At 52.0% G+C, this 15573-nt stretch overlaps 1 protein-coding gene across 2 annotated transcripts in view; it reads left to right on the top strand.

Moving 5' to 3' along the window:
* The window catches only part of SMG5 (SMG5 nonsense mediated mRNA decay factor), a 31522-nt gene that overhangs the window by 14109 nt on the left and 1840 nt on the right, over positions 1-15573 (top strand). For both annotated transcript variants that reach the window (XM_058309870.1, XM_071207479.1), the window contains 13 exons: positions 1899-2024; positions 2115-2183; positions 2670-2878; positions 3549-3686; positions 3864-4463; positions 5723-5898; positions 7072-7147; positions 7799-7974; positions 8916-9074; positions 13075-13134; positions 13622-13781; positions 14160-14250; positions 15186-15260. In XM_058309870.1, coding sequence (XP_058165853.1) covers positions 1899-2024; positions 2115-2183; positions 2670-2878; positions 3549-3686; positions 3864-4463; positions 5723-5898; positions 7072-7147; positions 7799-7974; positions 8916-9074; positions 13075-13134; positions 13622-13781; positions 14160-14250; positions 15186-15260 — 2115 coding nt within the window. The remainder of the gene's footprint in view (positions 1-1898; positions 2025-2114; positions 2184-2669; positions 2879-3548; positions 3687-3863; positions 4464-5722; positions 5899-7071; positions 7148-7798; positions 7975-8915; positions 9075-13074; positions 13135-13621; positions 13782-14159; positions 14251-15185; positions 15261-15573) is intronic.

The following is a 15573-nucleotide window of genomic DNA, read 5'->3' as shown; positions in this document are numbered from 1 at the left end:
TCTTTTACTTTACTTTTTTTTTTAAGATTTATTTATTTCTCTCCTCTTCCCCCGATTGTTTGTTCTTTGTGTCCATTCACTGTGTTCTTCTGTGTCCTTGTCATGCTTGCTTTCTTGTCATGCAGGACTGGAAAACTGTCGCTTTTGTTGTTGTTGTTGTTGCGTCATCTTACTGCGTCAGCCCTCCATGTGTGTGGCGCCACTCCTTGAGCAGGCTGCACTTTTCTCGCATGGGGCGTCTCCTTGCAGGGCGCGCTCCTTGCACGTGAGGCACCCCTATGCACCCCTGAGTGGCGCAGCACTCCTTGTGCACGGCAGCACTCCTTGTGCGCGGCAGCACTGTGCGTGGGCCAGCTCACCACATGGGTCAGGAGGCCCTGGGTTTGAACCCTGGACATTCCATGTGGTAGGCAAACACTCTGTCAGTTGAGGCACAACCGCTTCCCCCCTTTCTTCTACTTATTTTATTTTTAACAGTTTTATTTAAATATAATTCACCTACCTTAAATTACTCTTTTTAAATTATACAATTCAATGGTTTTTAGTATATTTACAGAGCATTGCAAACATTGTGGCAACCTAATTTTAAAACATTTTTTATCACCCCAAAAGAAACCCTAAGCTCATTGGCATTTCTCCCATTTAAAATTTTTTTATTCTGTCATATGTACAAAGCTAACATTTCCCCATTTAATCTTATCCAGGTATGTTTCAGTCCTGTTAATTAAATTCATAGTGTTGTGCTACCATCACCCCCATCCATTACCAAAACATTTCCATCATTCCAAATAGGAATCCTTACATTTTAAGCCTTAATTTCCCATTCCCTATCCCCACCCCATTCCCTGGTAACCTGTGTCTAGATCCTGACTCCATATGTTTGCTTATTCTGATTATTTCAAATCAGTAAGATTGTATAATATTTGTCCTTTTGCATGTGGCTGATTTCACTCAGCATTATGTCATTAAGGCTCATCCATGTGTCACACGTATCAGAACTTAAAATGTGGTATATACATACAATGGAATATTATTCAGCTGTAAAAAGGAATGAAATCCTGATATAATTCACTTTTTGTAATTAAGTCGTTTAAAAAAAAAAAGCCACGATATAAAAAGACAAAAAGTGTGTAATGTAGGTTTTTTTTGCTTTTTTGCAAATTTTTTTTTTTGGAGGTACCGAGGTTGGGAATTGAACTTGGGACCTTGCAGGTAGGAATCCAGCATTCAACCACTGAGCTATATTGGCTCCCCTGTAATGTAGTTTTTTCAATATCAGTGTTTTTTATCTAACTTAAAACACACATGCTTTGTGTAATATAATTTTAAGGTCATAGTTTTTGGAGAGAGAGACTTGGGTTGGAAACGAAACTCTGCTGTACCAGCTCTATGACCTCGGGCCAGATACTTGTTCTCTCAGATACAGTTCTTCACCTGTAAGAGTAAACAGTACTAGGGTACTGTGCCTGACACACAGCTAGTACTTTGTACATATTTGCATTTGAGTATTGTGAAGATTAACTGAAAGAATGCAGGTAATATCCTTGCACACAGTAAACGCTTGTTAAATGCTTCTATTATGAAGTATTCTGTGCTTAAACAGATGAAAGATAATGTACTTCAGGGATGGTAACTAAGTTTGTAACAGAGTAGGATTAATTGTCCCATTTATAGATGTAGAGGAGATTAAGACATCATCTTTACTCTGTTCTGGATGGAATTTGTGTGTGTGAGTGTTTTATCAGAAAAGAAAGCTCAGGATTCTTTTTACCCTGAGTTTGGACATGGGACAGCCTATATTTACTAGTAGCACTGTTCCCTGTAGCCCCGTCAAGTGACCTTTCCCCTCTCCACCTCTTCCTTGCCAAGACTCAACAGCTTACCTCTATCTCCTTCAGCATCCAGTCAGAAGTGTCCTTTGAGGGGGCCTATGGAAACCTCAAGCGTCTGTATGACAAGGCAGCCAAAATGTACCACCAGCTGAAGAAATGTGAGACTCGGAAACTCTCTCCCAGCAAGAAGCGGTGAGTGGGGCCTGGGAAGAGAAGGGTCTTTCTGCAGGAGCTCTTGGGCTGTTGGACATTGACGTTTACCTTGGGTTCCTTTCATTTCAGAGGTAAAGACATTAAGAGGTTGCTGGTCAACTTTATGTATCTGCAAAGCCTCCTGCAGCCCAAGAGCAGGTGAGTGGAAGAGAACAGGAGTTCCAACTCTGTTCTGTGAGCCCCTTCCAGAATGGCTTCTTTACTGTGGGGGACTGGAAGGGAAGGAAGGGCAGTGTTGAATCCTTCCTCTTGGTTGGAAATTTTCTGCCCAAGTAGTCCTTCCTTGGCATCCCTCACTCCTCTACCCCAGGGGGCAGGGGAGCCCATCCCCTTTTTCCAGGCACCTCATCCTCTGGCTCAGAATGGGTGCAAAGTAGATTTTGAATGATGGAGTGACTGAATGGGAAGCCTGCCTTCATCTCTTCGTGAGTGTCTGCCTTTCTCATGTCAACTTGTCTGCCTTGGCAATCTGTCCAATGCTGCCTGGCCCTGCTGCTCTCTTGGAAGTCTCCCCTGCAGGATTTTTCCATCCTCTCTCTGAATCCTATATTCTCAACTGTCTTTTTGGCCTTCCCTAGTCCTGGTCATTGACCTCTCCTGTTTGTTACTCCTTCCTGTCCACAGCTCCGTGGACTCAGAGCTGACATCACTTTGCCAGACGGTCCTGGAGGACTTCAACCTCTGTCTCTTCTACTTGCCCTCCTCCCCCACCCTCAGCCTGGCCAGTGAGGATGAGGAGGAGTATGAGAGTGGCTATGCTTTCCTCCCGGACCTTCTCATCTTTCAGATGGTCATCATCTGCCTCATGGGTGTGCACAGCTTGAAGAGAGCAGGTAAGCCTCCCATGTTTCTCTTTTCTCCCCCGCTGACTGCTTGGATCCTCACTACCCTTTCCAGCAGCTCTGTATTCATGAAATGCCTTCCCCTAGCTGCCCCTTCACACCGCTGTCACTTCTGGGCTGTGGGGGAGACAGGGGCAAGGGGCTCTACACTAAAGAAACTCATGGAGAATGAGCAACGACAGTGGCATATTCCCCTCCCCATCCACACCTCCCTCCCCACCCCACACAGTCTTGGCCAGGACCCAGGCAGAGGTGAGGGTGGAAAACTTAGTTAACAATCCAGACAGAATTCAGACCTGGCTTTTGGGGGCAGGTAGGCAGTCCTGGAAATGCCTTTGGCAGAGGTGCTTGCAGAGCAAGGCTGGATTGAAGGTGCTTGGGGTATGGGGAGGAGCCTCTGTGTGGACATCACAGCCAGGGAGGACGAGGGGGCAAGAGGATATGCTTACATGATGGAGCAGTGTGAGCAGACCTGTTCTAGCTTACAGGTGGGACAATGGGGCTGAGACCTGGGGAATGGTTGTTTTTTTTCCCCTTAGGAGACTCTGAGAGTAGTTCTATCCTTGGAAGGGTTACGAACAGTGAAGTGGGGTTGGCCGTGGTGGTGCCTCCTCTTCCTCAGGGCCCTGGGCCCTGAATGCCTGGCCTTCCTTGGCTTTAGGATCCAAGCAGTACAGTGCGGCCATTGCCTTCACCCTGGCCCTCTTCTCTCACCTCGTCAATCATGTCAACATCCGGCTGCAGGCTGAGCTGGAAGAGGGCGAGAACCCTGTCCCCGCCTTCCAGAGCGATGGCACAGGTGCGGGAATGGGAGCAGGGGGTCGTGATGGGAAAAGCTGGTGTGGGGCATGGGGACCAAGGAAGAGGAAATTGGGACTTGGGAGGGGAAGGGCAGTGGGGGGTGGGTTGGGGAGCACCTCTAGCTTGTGGGCCCTGATTTTTCCTGAGGCTCCTCCTGACTTTCCTTTTCCTACAGATGAGCCTGAGTCCAAGGAACCCCTGGAGAAAGAAGAGGAGCCAGATCCTGAGCATCCTCCTGCAGCACCTCAAGCAGGTGAGATCAGAAAGAGCCGTAAGTTCTCTCGCCTTTCTTGCCTCCGCCGCCGACGCCACCCACCCAAATCTGGTGACGACAGTGACCTAAGTGAAGGCTTTGACTCAGACTCAAGCCACGACTCAGCCCAGGCCAGCGAGGGCTCAGACAGTGGCTCAAACAAGAGTCTTGAAGGTGGGGGAACAGCCTTTGATGCTGAGACAGACTCAGAAATGAACAGCCAGGAGTCCCGGTCAGACCTGGAAGATATGGAAGATGAGGAGGGGGTGCGATCCCCAGCCCCGGAACCCCCCCGGGCCAGGTCTGAGGCTTCTGATTCCCTCAATGGCCCACTGGGTCCCAGTGAGGCCAGCATTGCCAGCAATCTACAAGCCATGTCCTCCCAGATGTTCCAGACCAAGCGCTGCTTCCGATTGGCCCCCACCTTCAGCAACCTGCTCCTCCAGCCCTCCACTGACCCTCCTTCCGTGGCCACCTGCAGGCCCTGCGTCAACGGGGATGCAGACAAGCCCTCAGAGCCAGGTATTTGGGTCTCTTCCTCATCTTGCTCTAGTCCACAAGTCCGTGTCACGGGCACTCACTTGAGGAAGGCCACTCTCCTCTCTGTGAGTGACCTCTCAGCTCTACCTTTGCTGCCATACCTTGGGACCTCTGACTGTAGTGTAGGCCATGAGATTTTTTTTCCCTGAGAATTCCCTCTCCTCACTTCCTCCTTCCCAGCTCCCAAGCTATTTCTGGGTGTTATTCCTCTCCCACTCCACCCTGCCCCCTGGGTTTGGGACTTTCCTCTACACAGGACAGTTGCAACTGTAGCTTCCTCCCCTGCTGCCATGCCAGGTCCCTCCAAGGCTCCTGAAAGCTAAAAAAGATCCAGCATCCACCAAGGCACATGGAGACTTTTCTCCTGAGGACCTTTCCTGCGAAGGAAGTACCTATTCAGTAGTAGCAAGCGTTTGTTGAGCTTATTCTCAGCCAGGCCTAGGCTGGGCTTTCTGAGGGTGTTGTTTTCCTTAATTTTCATAGCAGACTCATGGTTGGAAGCATTATTATCCCTCTCTAAACACTGTCTTTTACCTCCAAGCTTTTGTACCTAGTGTTTCCTCTGTCTAGGGCATGTTCTTCCTCCTTTGCCCAAAGCCTTTCATTTGGCTAATTCTTCTCTAGATTTTAGCTTGGAAGTCACTTCCTCTGTGATTTCTCCGCACGAGGTTAGGTTGCCTTCCTACAGGCCCCTGTAGCCTTCTGTACCTCTTTCCTCAGCCCTTTCCCACTCTAGTGAAGTTGTCTCTTGACTGACTTGTCGGCTCCCCAACTAGACTTGTGAGCTTCCTGAGGTCAGAACCAAGAAGTCTTGTCTTCTGCTGTATCCGCAGTACCTAACACAGTGTCTGGCTTATAGTTAGGCCTTAGGAATTAGGAACAGCTAAATGAAGGAAGGAAGAGAGGAAGCTGATGCTCAGAGAGGTGAAGCAGCCTGCCCACGTTACAACTTACAGAGTAGAAGAGCCAGGAATTGGAAGTATTTCTTGTCACTATGTAGCCCTTGCTTTTCCCCTCCCTTACAGCTTTGCTCTGACTCTCTTTCCTGCCTTCTGGCACAGAGTAGGCACTTTGTAAATAAGGGTGGAAGGAATAGCTGTAGATGAGATATCAGACTTCTGCAGGAGTGTCCAGGCCAGGGCGGGAGTGGAGCATGGTCCCTCCCATGCACAGCTGAGGCCTTTGCCAAGTGCCTGTGAGTTGCTCATCCCGGTTCTCCCTCCTCATTCACCCATCCCCAGCCTCTGAGGAGTGCTCTGAGTCGGAAGAGAGTGAGTCCAGTGGGCGTTCCTGTCGGAATGAGCGCAGCATCCAAGAGAAGCTGCAGGTCCTGGTGGCCGAAGGTCTGCTTCCTGCTGTTAAAGTCTTCCTGGACTGGCTGCGGACCAACCCAGACCTCATCATCGTGTGTGCACAGGTGTGTCGCTTCACCCGACTGCCCTTTGTCGGGTTCCAGGGTGTTGGGGGGGGGGGGGGTCAGCCAGGATGGAGCCTGGGAATCCTCTCATATGGTCTCAGCAAGATAAAAATTGCCATTGCCAAGGATCTGACCTTTCCTGGGCCCTTTTGCTTTTTACATGAGGATTAGGCATGATCTGTGCCCTCAAAGAGCCTGTGGCCTGGGCTAGGATACCGTTTTGTGGCCAGGGAACAGTGAGAGAGCTGCTTGTTTGTATCCTCAGCTGCAAGCATAATCCCTGCCAGTATGAGTAATGAAAGTATGTGTTCAAGGGCTAAACCTAAGAGGACTGAGCAGAAATAGCAATGAATCCAGAGAAGGGAGAGATGGTGAGGAGAGGATTGTGATGAAGAGATGGGATCCAGGAAGTGGTCAGCTCATCAGACAAAGGTGGTCCAGGTGTTGTAGGAGGAGAGCCACAAGGCAGGAGCAAGTGTGGCGTTAGAGAGTTGGTGGGGGCGATGGCAGCCTCTTCCTCCCTCCCAGGTTCAGATCTCAGTCTTGAGCCCCCAGGTCCCTGAGGCTTTTGCGCAGAGGGTGGTTTTATCCCCGAAGCACGCCTGCCCTGCCGTGGAGGATCTTCCTCCCTGCGGGTTGCCCCTTTCCCCAGATGAGAGAGTTTGGGTCAGGGCCAGGCGCACCCTTGGGTGTGTGTGTATGTCCTGTGACAGCTAGTTGCTCAGTCATTATTAGTCACTGAGGTAGGTGTGGTAAAGATGGAGTTGCTGGGTCACGTCCCCAGAGAGGTGGCCCAGTTTGGGCACATGGAGGGCTGAAAGAAAAGTTTTCTGCTAGACATGGAGACACCACCACCACCAACATGCTAATTTTCCCACTACCAAGATCCAGAAAGTCCATCATGTGGTCTCACTGCCTTCTCTTTTCTTGAAGCATCCAGCTGGTGACAGAGTTCAGCAAGGTTCCCTTGTCCCTGACCATTCCTCAGGGGACCAGCTCTCTTGTTTTCCAAGTCCTCCACGAGCCTCTTGGCTTCCTGTGTTAATACTCCTCTCAGTCCCTCGAGGGCCCCTGAACCTGGCCCCCAGCCCGCCATGCGTGGAGCTTTTCTTGCTTGCTGCGGTCCTTCAGTGTGTTGCGTCTAAAGGCGGCCTCTCCCCTCCGTCTCCCCAGAGCTCCCAAAGTTTGTGGAATCGCCTGTCTGTGTTGCTGAATCTGCTGCCAACTGCTGGTGAACTCCAGGAGTCTGGTGAGTGATCTCTGGCGCTCCCATCCCTTCCCCTCCCTCATGGGCCCCACTAACATCCCCCCCAACATCCTCCCCCCCCCCCCCCGTAACCCAGCCCTTGGGGTGGGGAGGTTAATGGGACTCACTGCCCAGCTTCCCTAGCACACAGCAGTCATTGTGGTCTAGGGCACTCTGGGCAGGTGGCCTGATGTGCTAGGGAGTGTGCTCCCTGGGGAAGGTGGCAGAGCACAGGAGCAGGGTGAGAGGAGCCTGGGAGCCAGGCCCCATCGTTGAATGTTGACTTGACCTCCAGAGCTCATCTTTTTGGCTCTCCTTACCACCTTCTGGCTGGAAGACACCACCTTCTCCTACTTCTGAGACTTTGAGAGTCCCTTCTTCCATTCCCATCCCAGTGTAGGTGTCCCTTCTATCAGGGAGCCCACCCTGTCGGAGCTAGCCTGCTCCTCTAACCTTTCAGCTCCGTCATCCTAGGGCTCTGCTGGAGAGGCCCTGTGTGTCTCTCCTTCCTTCCCTCCCTCCCCCTCTCCCCACCTTCTGTCATAGGGGTGTGTCCTGTCTCATCAGTCTGGGAATTCCCAAAGGGCAAAGACTGTGTCCCTCTGACTGGGAGCTCCCACAGGCAGGTAATCTATGTACACGCTCTCTCCCCAGGCCTGGCCCTGTGTCCTGAGGTCCAGGATCTTCTTGAAGGTTGTGAACTGCCTGACCTCCCTTCTTCGCTGCTGCTCCCGGAGGATATGGCACTCCGCAGCCTGCCTCCACTCAGGGCTGCCCACAGACGCTTTAACTTTGACTCGGGTCGGCCCCTTCTCAGCGCCCTGGAGGAGGTAAGGATATCATAGCTCTTGCCACGAGCTCTTGGTGTCAGCCAAACACCCACAGCAGCAGAGCAGCCCTCAGGGCTGGAGGGGCAGGGTGTCCCCTCCCATCCGAACAGGGAGAGTGTCTTCAAGCTCCAGCCTGTCCTCCCTCTCCATTCGGGAAGCTGTCCTCAGCTTGGCAGGGTGTCCTCCAGAGGTCCGCTGCTGGAAGTTTCTGCTGTTGTAGAGCACCTTGCTCCCTAGTACCCCCCTCCGCCGAGGAAGAGCAAGTTAGTTAGTCGAGCTCGGAAGCCTTTGTCAGTCTCTTTTCTACTCTGAATCTAGCCGTAGTACAGAGTTAGAGCTGGAAGCGAAGGTGCTGCCCATTTAGTCCAGGGACCTTCCCCCTTGAATCTGTTTCACCCTGTTGGCCATCTGGGGGCAGCAGAGGGAAGGCAGGCAGGCAGGCCCCCAGCCCCCTTCTCTGTCTCCCCTCTGCACACACACTGGTTCTTCCCTCTGGAACAGGAGCAGCTTGGCTTTAGTCAATTTTGTTTTGTGGGTTACTGGATAAGGTTTTGTTTGAGGGGGAAGAAGGGTTTTGCTGACTAAAAAAATGACTTGACAGATGTTGACGTAGTCCAGTCCCCTTTTTTAACCATGAGGAACTGACCCCAGAACTGAGAGAAGGCCTTAGAACCCAGGCCTCCTCGCTCTCAGCCCAGCACCTTTTCTCTTCCTTCTCAGTTTAACCCTTCTAGGAGTCTCCTTGCCTTTCTGGCTTACTCCTTTTCTGGCTTCTAGAGAAGCTCTGGGCCCTGGTGCTCCTCCCGCCCCCACAGACCACCAGTGTTTCTCATGAACCTGAGGAGAGCAGGGAGGCAGGAGATGGTGAGCCCTGGTGAGTAGGGTGGGCGTGCGGGCCTCGGGCACTGCTCAGCTGAGTCGGGCGTGCTGTCTCCCCACAGTCGGTGGTGCGCACCTGCTACATCCGCAGTTTTGGCCATTTCGTGGCCCGCCTGCAGGGCAGTATCCTGCAGTTCAGCCCGGAGGTCGGCATCTTCGTCAGCATCGCCCAGTCCGAGCGGGAGAGCCTGCTGCAGCAGGCCCAGGCCCAGTTCCGCATGGTGAGTCAGGCCCTCCCCGCTCCCTCTGCTCTGCTCCCAGTGGGCTTGCTGAGAACCCAGGGCCAGAGGCTCAGGCAGAGTGGTGGCCCTCGATGGAAGAAGGTCGTGAGCTCAGCCCAGGGAGAGAGGACGCCTGCTGGGCTTCCTGAAGGAGGCCTGGGGGAAGCTGAGGGGTGGGCCTGCAGCAGGCAGGGAGACGGGCTTTGAGCAGGGGCAGCACGGCCCAGACGAGCTGGGCCCTGAGGGCCTTTCTGCAACGGCCTAACCTACAAGCTCAGCAAGTTTAATTTTGCTAAGCCAGCCTCCTTACCCTTAAGGGGGAGTACTGGGATGAACTTTATGGGGTTTTTGTGAAGATAAAGTGGGAGAGCAGAGGAGGTGCCTTGCCCTTGTCTTAGGTAGTGTGGATGCTCAGCATTTGTTCCCTTCCTTTCCCTTCCCTTTAAGAGGGGGAAGCTAAGTATCAAGGACCATGCAGGTGCGCCCCACCCCTCCCACCAAGACTTACCTCCTACCAAGGCCCCAAAGAGCAGAGAAAAGCCTTTGTTCTCTTTTAAATCGATTAATTTCACAAATGTTTATTGAGAGTCTGTTCTGCACTGGACAGGTCAGTATCCCAGGCACTAGGGTCACAGCAGTGAACAAGACAGTCCTTTTTCTTGTAGGGCTCGTGGTTTGTGTTCCATAGGGGGAAACACAGAGGGTCACCTGGATTCCAGTGTGGCGCCTGCCAACCTCCCTGAGTTGAGTGGCACCAGTACAATTTGGGATGTTGGCGTTTGGCATGGAAAGCATGACCCACGTGTCTCAGCCAGCCTTAGGGTTTCTTTTTTTTTTTTTTTTTTTTAAGATTTATTTATTTTAATTTCCCCCCCTCCCCTGGTTGTCTGTTCTTGGTGTCTATTTGCTGCGTCTTGTTTCTTTGTCCGCTTCTGTTGTCGTCAGCGGCACGGGAAGTGTGGGCGGCGCCATTCCTGGGCAGGCTGCTCTTTCTTTTCACGCTGGGCGGCTTTCCTCACGGGCGCACTCCTTGCGCGTGGGGCTTCCCCACGCGGGGGACACCCTTGCGTGGCACGGCACTCCTTGCGCGCATCAGCACTGCACATGGCCAGCTCCACACGGGTCAAGGAGGCCCGGGGTTTGAACCGCGGACCTCCCAAGTGGTAGACGGACGCCCTAACCACTGGGCCAAAGTCCGTTTCCCAGGGTTTCTTCATCCCAAGCCAATTCCCTCCCCCAGTTCTCCGAGCCCCCCTTCCTGTGACATTCTACGTGGCTGGGAAGGAGCATGGACTCCCAAGAAACTCCCTTCCTGGCTGTCTTAAAAACAAGCACATTTTGTTAAAAAGCAAATCTTTTGTGTTAAGGCTTTTATTACTGCTCCACAGGGGAAAACACAGAGGGTTACAAAAATAATTTTGGGGAAGTTACACAACTTCAAAAAATGTTAGAGTTTTTATAGACATTTCCTCCGGCCTACAGCTCCTAAAGACTTCTGGGGGTAGGAGTACCTGAAAACTGCTCTCATGGTGCTGGACACCACAGGCCAAGCCAGACGAGGGCTGCACTGCCTGCTGGGACTGCCTCCTCCTCTGCTTCAGTCGCAAGCTTCCACCCCAAGGGGCTTAGCCCGCAGAGCAGCAGTGCTGTCGCTCTGTTGCTGCCGCCTGTCATGTATCGAGGGCTTTCCATGTGCACAGCCTGCTTTGCATGTGATAGCTCATTTAATTCTTGCAGTAGTTCTGTGAGGGAGGGGCTTGTATCCTTATTTTCTAGATGAGGACCGATAGAAGGATAAAGAAATGTACCTGAGGTCACAAAGGTACAGTCAGTTGCTAGAGCCAAGATTCTGGACCTGGACAGAGCTGGATTCTTGTCCTGGCTCTTCTTAGCTGTTTAGGGGACTTAACCTCTCAGCCAGCCCACTGCACCTACTGCCTGGGGTTCTGGTGCCTGCCTGGTCAGAGCTCTGCCTTCCCAGCAAGACCTCTGAAGATAGGTTTTCCATCTGAGGAGCAGGCGTTCCACACTATCTGAATGCTGGACTGGTGCGATCAGAGCCTTAGATTGATTCAGCACTCCTCTTCCTGGTCCTAAGTTCCCTGGGGTGACCTGCTCAGGGGCTCCTGTTCTCCTCTCTGGAACATGGGGTTTCAGAATTATAAATTTAGCCTAAAAGTAAGATTCATGGGCTTCATTGCCGCAGTGAGGAGAGGAGTTTATCGTGTTACCCTTCTTACCCAGTCTGCCACCAGGGCCCATGGTGGGCTGACTCTCTGAGGTTCTAGCCTTCTACCTCCTTTCCGTCCTTCCTTTACCAGCATGTCTCAGGGGAGACATCATTGGCATTTTGGGCAGGAAAATTCTTTGTTGTGCAGGATTGTACAAGGAGGTGGGAGTGGCTCTTTCATAACCATAGTGTAATTATCGAAACTAAAAAATCAGCATGGGTACAATACTTTAACTGTAGATTTTATTCAGATTGCACTAGTTTTTATGTTAATGTCCAGTTTCTCTTCCCGGATCCAGTCCAACCTAGGATCCCGAATTACGTATGGTTATTACCTCCTTAGTCTCCTCCAACCTGTGACAGTTCCTCAGTCTGTCTTTTCCTTTTAGGACCTAGAATACTAGTCAGTTATTTTGTAGAATATCTCTACTTGGACTTGTCTGGTGTCTTCTTGTTTTAGTTTCCCAGCTGCTAAAACAAATTCCATACAATGGGAGTATATTGGCTTAAACAATGGGAATGTATCAGCTCGTAATTTTGAGTCTAGGAGAAGTCCAAAATCGAGGTCTCAGCAAAGCAGCGTGTTCTCCCTGAAGCCTGGCATTCTGGGGCTGGCTGCCTGAGATCCCTGGGTCCTTGGCTGTTCAGTTACCTGGCAGAGCACGTGGCGACATCTTCTTTCCCTCCCAGGTTCTGTTGACGAGCACCTTCCTGCTCCTCAGGTCTTCCTTTCTGTGTCTGGTTTCCTTTGCTCATGAGCACTTCACACATCGGCCAGAGGCCCACCTCCTTTCAGCTTGGGCACACCTTAATTCATAATGTCTTCAAAGGTTCTGTTTACAATTGGGTTCACACCGCAGGAGCGACCAGGGTTTGGGACCTGCACATCTCTGTTGTGGGGCCATGCACTTCTCACGGTTGGAGTGAGGTTGCGCATTCCAGTTGAATATTTTAAAGCACCATTCTGATGATGCTACTTTGCTCATCAAAGAGCCATCAGCATCTCCCCTATTTCTTAGAGGGTAGGATCCCCATTCTTTAACCTGGTCTTTTTAGACCATGTTAAGGAATTTGGACTTCATCCAGAAGACAAAGGAAAACCATCAAAGGATTTTTAGGCCAGAGCCTGGCAGATACCAGATGGTTTTTGAAAGATTGCCTTGGTCGTGGGTAGAGAAAATGGGTGGCATTATCGCAGGTAAGGAGGTTGTTATAATCATCAGGGTAAGAGATATTGTTGGATCAGCCTAGGCTTGCAGCAGGGGAGATGGAGGCACATGGAAGGCTTTGAGTGATATGTAGAGGTACAATTGACAGGACTTAGAAAGTAGTAAATTCTCAGGCTGGAGGAGATGGAAGAGTCAAAACCAACAGTGAACTTTCTGACTTGGGCATATGGTGGTATATTTGCCAAGATAAAGAACACCAAAGGAGGAGAAGCAGGCCTTGAGGAGCAGATGGGGCTATTGAGTAGGTAGTTAGATATGTGGGTCTGGAACTCAGAAGTGGTCAGGTCTGGGCTGAATGTGCAGATTTGGAAAGAGGGTTGCAAATGGATGGTGCTCGGAGCCTAAAGTTGTGCACATTGCACCACAGGAATATGCTTTCTTCCATCCTTTCCTTCTGATTGGGAGGCAACTTCATCAGAGGCCACACCTGTTTCAGACCCGAGGAATTTCTCTTGGTCTTGATCACTAGTAAAGGAAATAGATTCCCTCCCCGCCCCCAACTCCTCACCCTAAGGTTATCATGTGTTTTTTCCCCTAACAGGCACAGGAGGAAGCTCGGCGGAACAGGCTGATGAGAGACATGGCTCAGCTACGACTTCAGGTAGGAAACCAGGGCCCGTATGCTCCTTCTCCTGACCAGGTCATTGCTGAAGCCCCACCGGCAGTCTTGCCTTGAGCTGCCATCCTGCTCTGTCCCTCCATGGCCACCGTTTTCCCTAGATTAGCTTCCTTCCTGGTCTCATAGGCTGCCCTTCCTGTTGCTCATTCTTCACTGTGCTCTCATTTCTGCTTTCACTTCAGTCTCTTTTCCTTCTCTTTCTTTTTCCTTTATCCTTTGTTTCTCTGTACTTTTTTTTTTTTTAGGAGGTACTGGAGATTGAACCTGGGACCTCGTACATGCAAGGCAGGCGCTCAACCTTTGAGCTATACCCACTCGGCTTCTGTGTACTTTTTCCCCTCTGGTAGAAAGAATCCTCTGTACCCCTTAGCAACAGGAGGAGCCCATAAGCCACCTTGAGCCCCACTCCTCCCCTGCCCAGGCTGCCGGGCCCCCGCACAGCTCCACCCCCTCTGCCTTCTCTTACCAGCTTGAGGTGTCTCAGTTGGAGGGCAGCCTGCAGCAGCCCAAGGCCCAGTCGGCCATGTCTCCCTACCTCGTCCCTGACACCCAGGCCCTCTGCCACCACCTTCCTGTCATCCGCCAGTTGGCCACCAGTGGCCGCTTCATTGTCATCATCCCAAGGACAGGTAAACATATCGGGGAGGTGAAAGGACAGGTAGAGTGTGACTGAAGGAGACTCTGACTTGGGGCCCAGTTAACCCACAGCAGCCATGGTTGAGTCCTGCCACCTCTCTGAACATCAGTTACTTCATCTGTGAAGTGGGCATATCAATCCCTGTTAAGCCCTGCCTCACAAGGCAGTTGGGAGAAGCAAATGAGAAAATCTAGGTGAAAGCACTTTGTAAATTGCTTGCAGGTTATGTTTTCAGTGAACTTGAGGAACCCTGCAGGAAGCCCACCGTCCCTTCTTTCCCTGCAGCGTGTGCTGGGGTGAATTGGATATTCCTGCAGGCCTGCTCTCAGCTCCTCTGTTTTATCCTTCCCTACCCCACCTTGCCCACTAGTGATCGATGGCCTGGATTTGTTGAAGAAGGAGCACCCAGGGGCTCGGGATGGGATCCGTTACCTGGAGGCAGAGTTTAAAAAAGGAAACAGGTGAGTGCTAGCCTGGCTGGACCTGTGCTGAACCCTCTCTCCATCTTCCAGACAACAACAGATGGTACAGACTTGGCAGGAAGCTAGATTGGGGCTGCTGGGAGGCGGAAGCACACACTCTAGTCTTCCTACAGTTTGCTCTCTGTCCAGGGAGGGAGACCAAAGAGATAAGGTCCTTAGAAGTCAAGGTCCTAGGGGCTGAGTAGAGGGTGATCAAAGGAGCCAGGAGCCCTGAGTGGGGACCACTGACCTGCTCTCCATTTGCCTCTGGGACAAACGTGTGACCAGTATCTGTTGGGGCAAGCGGGGTATATCGCCCACCTCCAAACATGAGGCTCTGGACTCCCTTTCAGGAGGGGTGTCCCCTGCTTTCCGGTTGGGAGTGCCTTCTTCTAGCCTGCCCAGGGACTTCCCACCTCCTCCCTGGGCTGCGGTGGTGAGGTTCACACCAGCCAGGGGGTTGCAAGTGGCAGCATACGCAGGTGCTCAGTCCAGTCCAGGCCCTTCCTTCTGGCCAGTGGGGCCAGAAGAGGCCTAGGCAGTGGGCGGAGGGAATAGGAAGAAAGTTCCCTCTGCGTTTTCCCTGCTTACTGTTTGCTCCCCCTTCTGCATCTGCCCTTGCCTGGCCAGGAAGCTGTACAAAGCCTGCTTGTTTGGGCCTTGTCTCCAGAAGCCCTGACTTGAAAAGCATCTGCTGTGTCTCCCCTCCCAGCTCCTCCCCCGGGAGGAACCAAAGAAGCGATGTTATCAGGAGAAGTGAGCTGGGCCCAGCAGCCAGGAAGCAACTTCAAATGGCTCCAGACAGACCCATGATGGGGGAGAACTACTCCTACCTCTTCCCATAGACTGGGCCCCCAGAGCCCCAGTAGCCTGCTTTGTACAGGTGTTCTCCATTTCCTCCACCCCTACCTTCACTCTTCATGTCTCTTTTGTAGGTACATTCGCTGCCAGAAAGAGGTGGGAAAGAGCTTTGAGCGGCATAAGCTGAAGAGGCAGGATGCAGATGCCTGGTAAAAATATCAGCTCTCACCCCTAGAACCTCAGGGGCGCTGTCTGGCTTGCTCCCCAGGAGGGTGGGACAAGGCCAGAGAAGGTAGCAGGGCCAGACTGGGCCCCCCGCTCAGCTTGCCAGCGACCTCTGAGGTCTCACCTTTGGAGAGAGCAAGAAGTCTGGTCCAGCGCCTGAGCCCCTCTGGCCCTGGGATGCAGGGGTTTGGTGTGCCCACTCAGTACACTGTTGCCCACTCCCCATAGCATGCCCTCCAGGACTGGCTTCCAGGACCCACTGCTGCCCTGGCATCCCTGGTTGGTCTTGCTCTCTCC

The sequence above is a fragment of the Dasypus novemcinctus genome, chromosome 13 (assembly GCF_030445035.2).
Source record: "Dasypus novemcinctus isolate mDasNov1 chromosome 13, mDasNov1.1.hap2, whole genome shotgun sequence".
NCBI classification, from domain to species: domain Eukaryota; kingdom Metazoa; phylum Chordata; class Mammalia; order Cingulata; family Dasypodidae; genus Dasypus; species Dasypus novemcinctus.
This window is presented reverse-complemented; position numbering and strand designations above follow the sequence as displayed.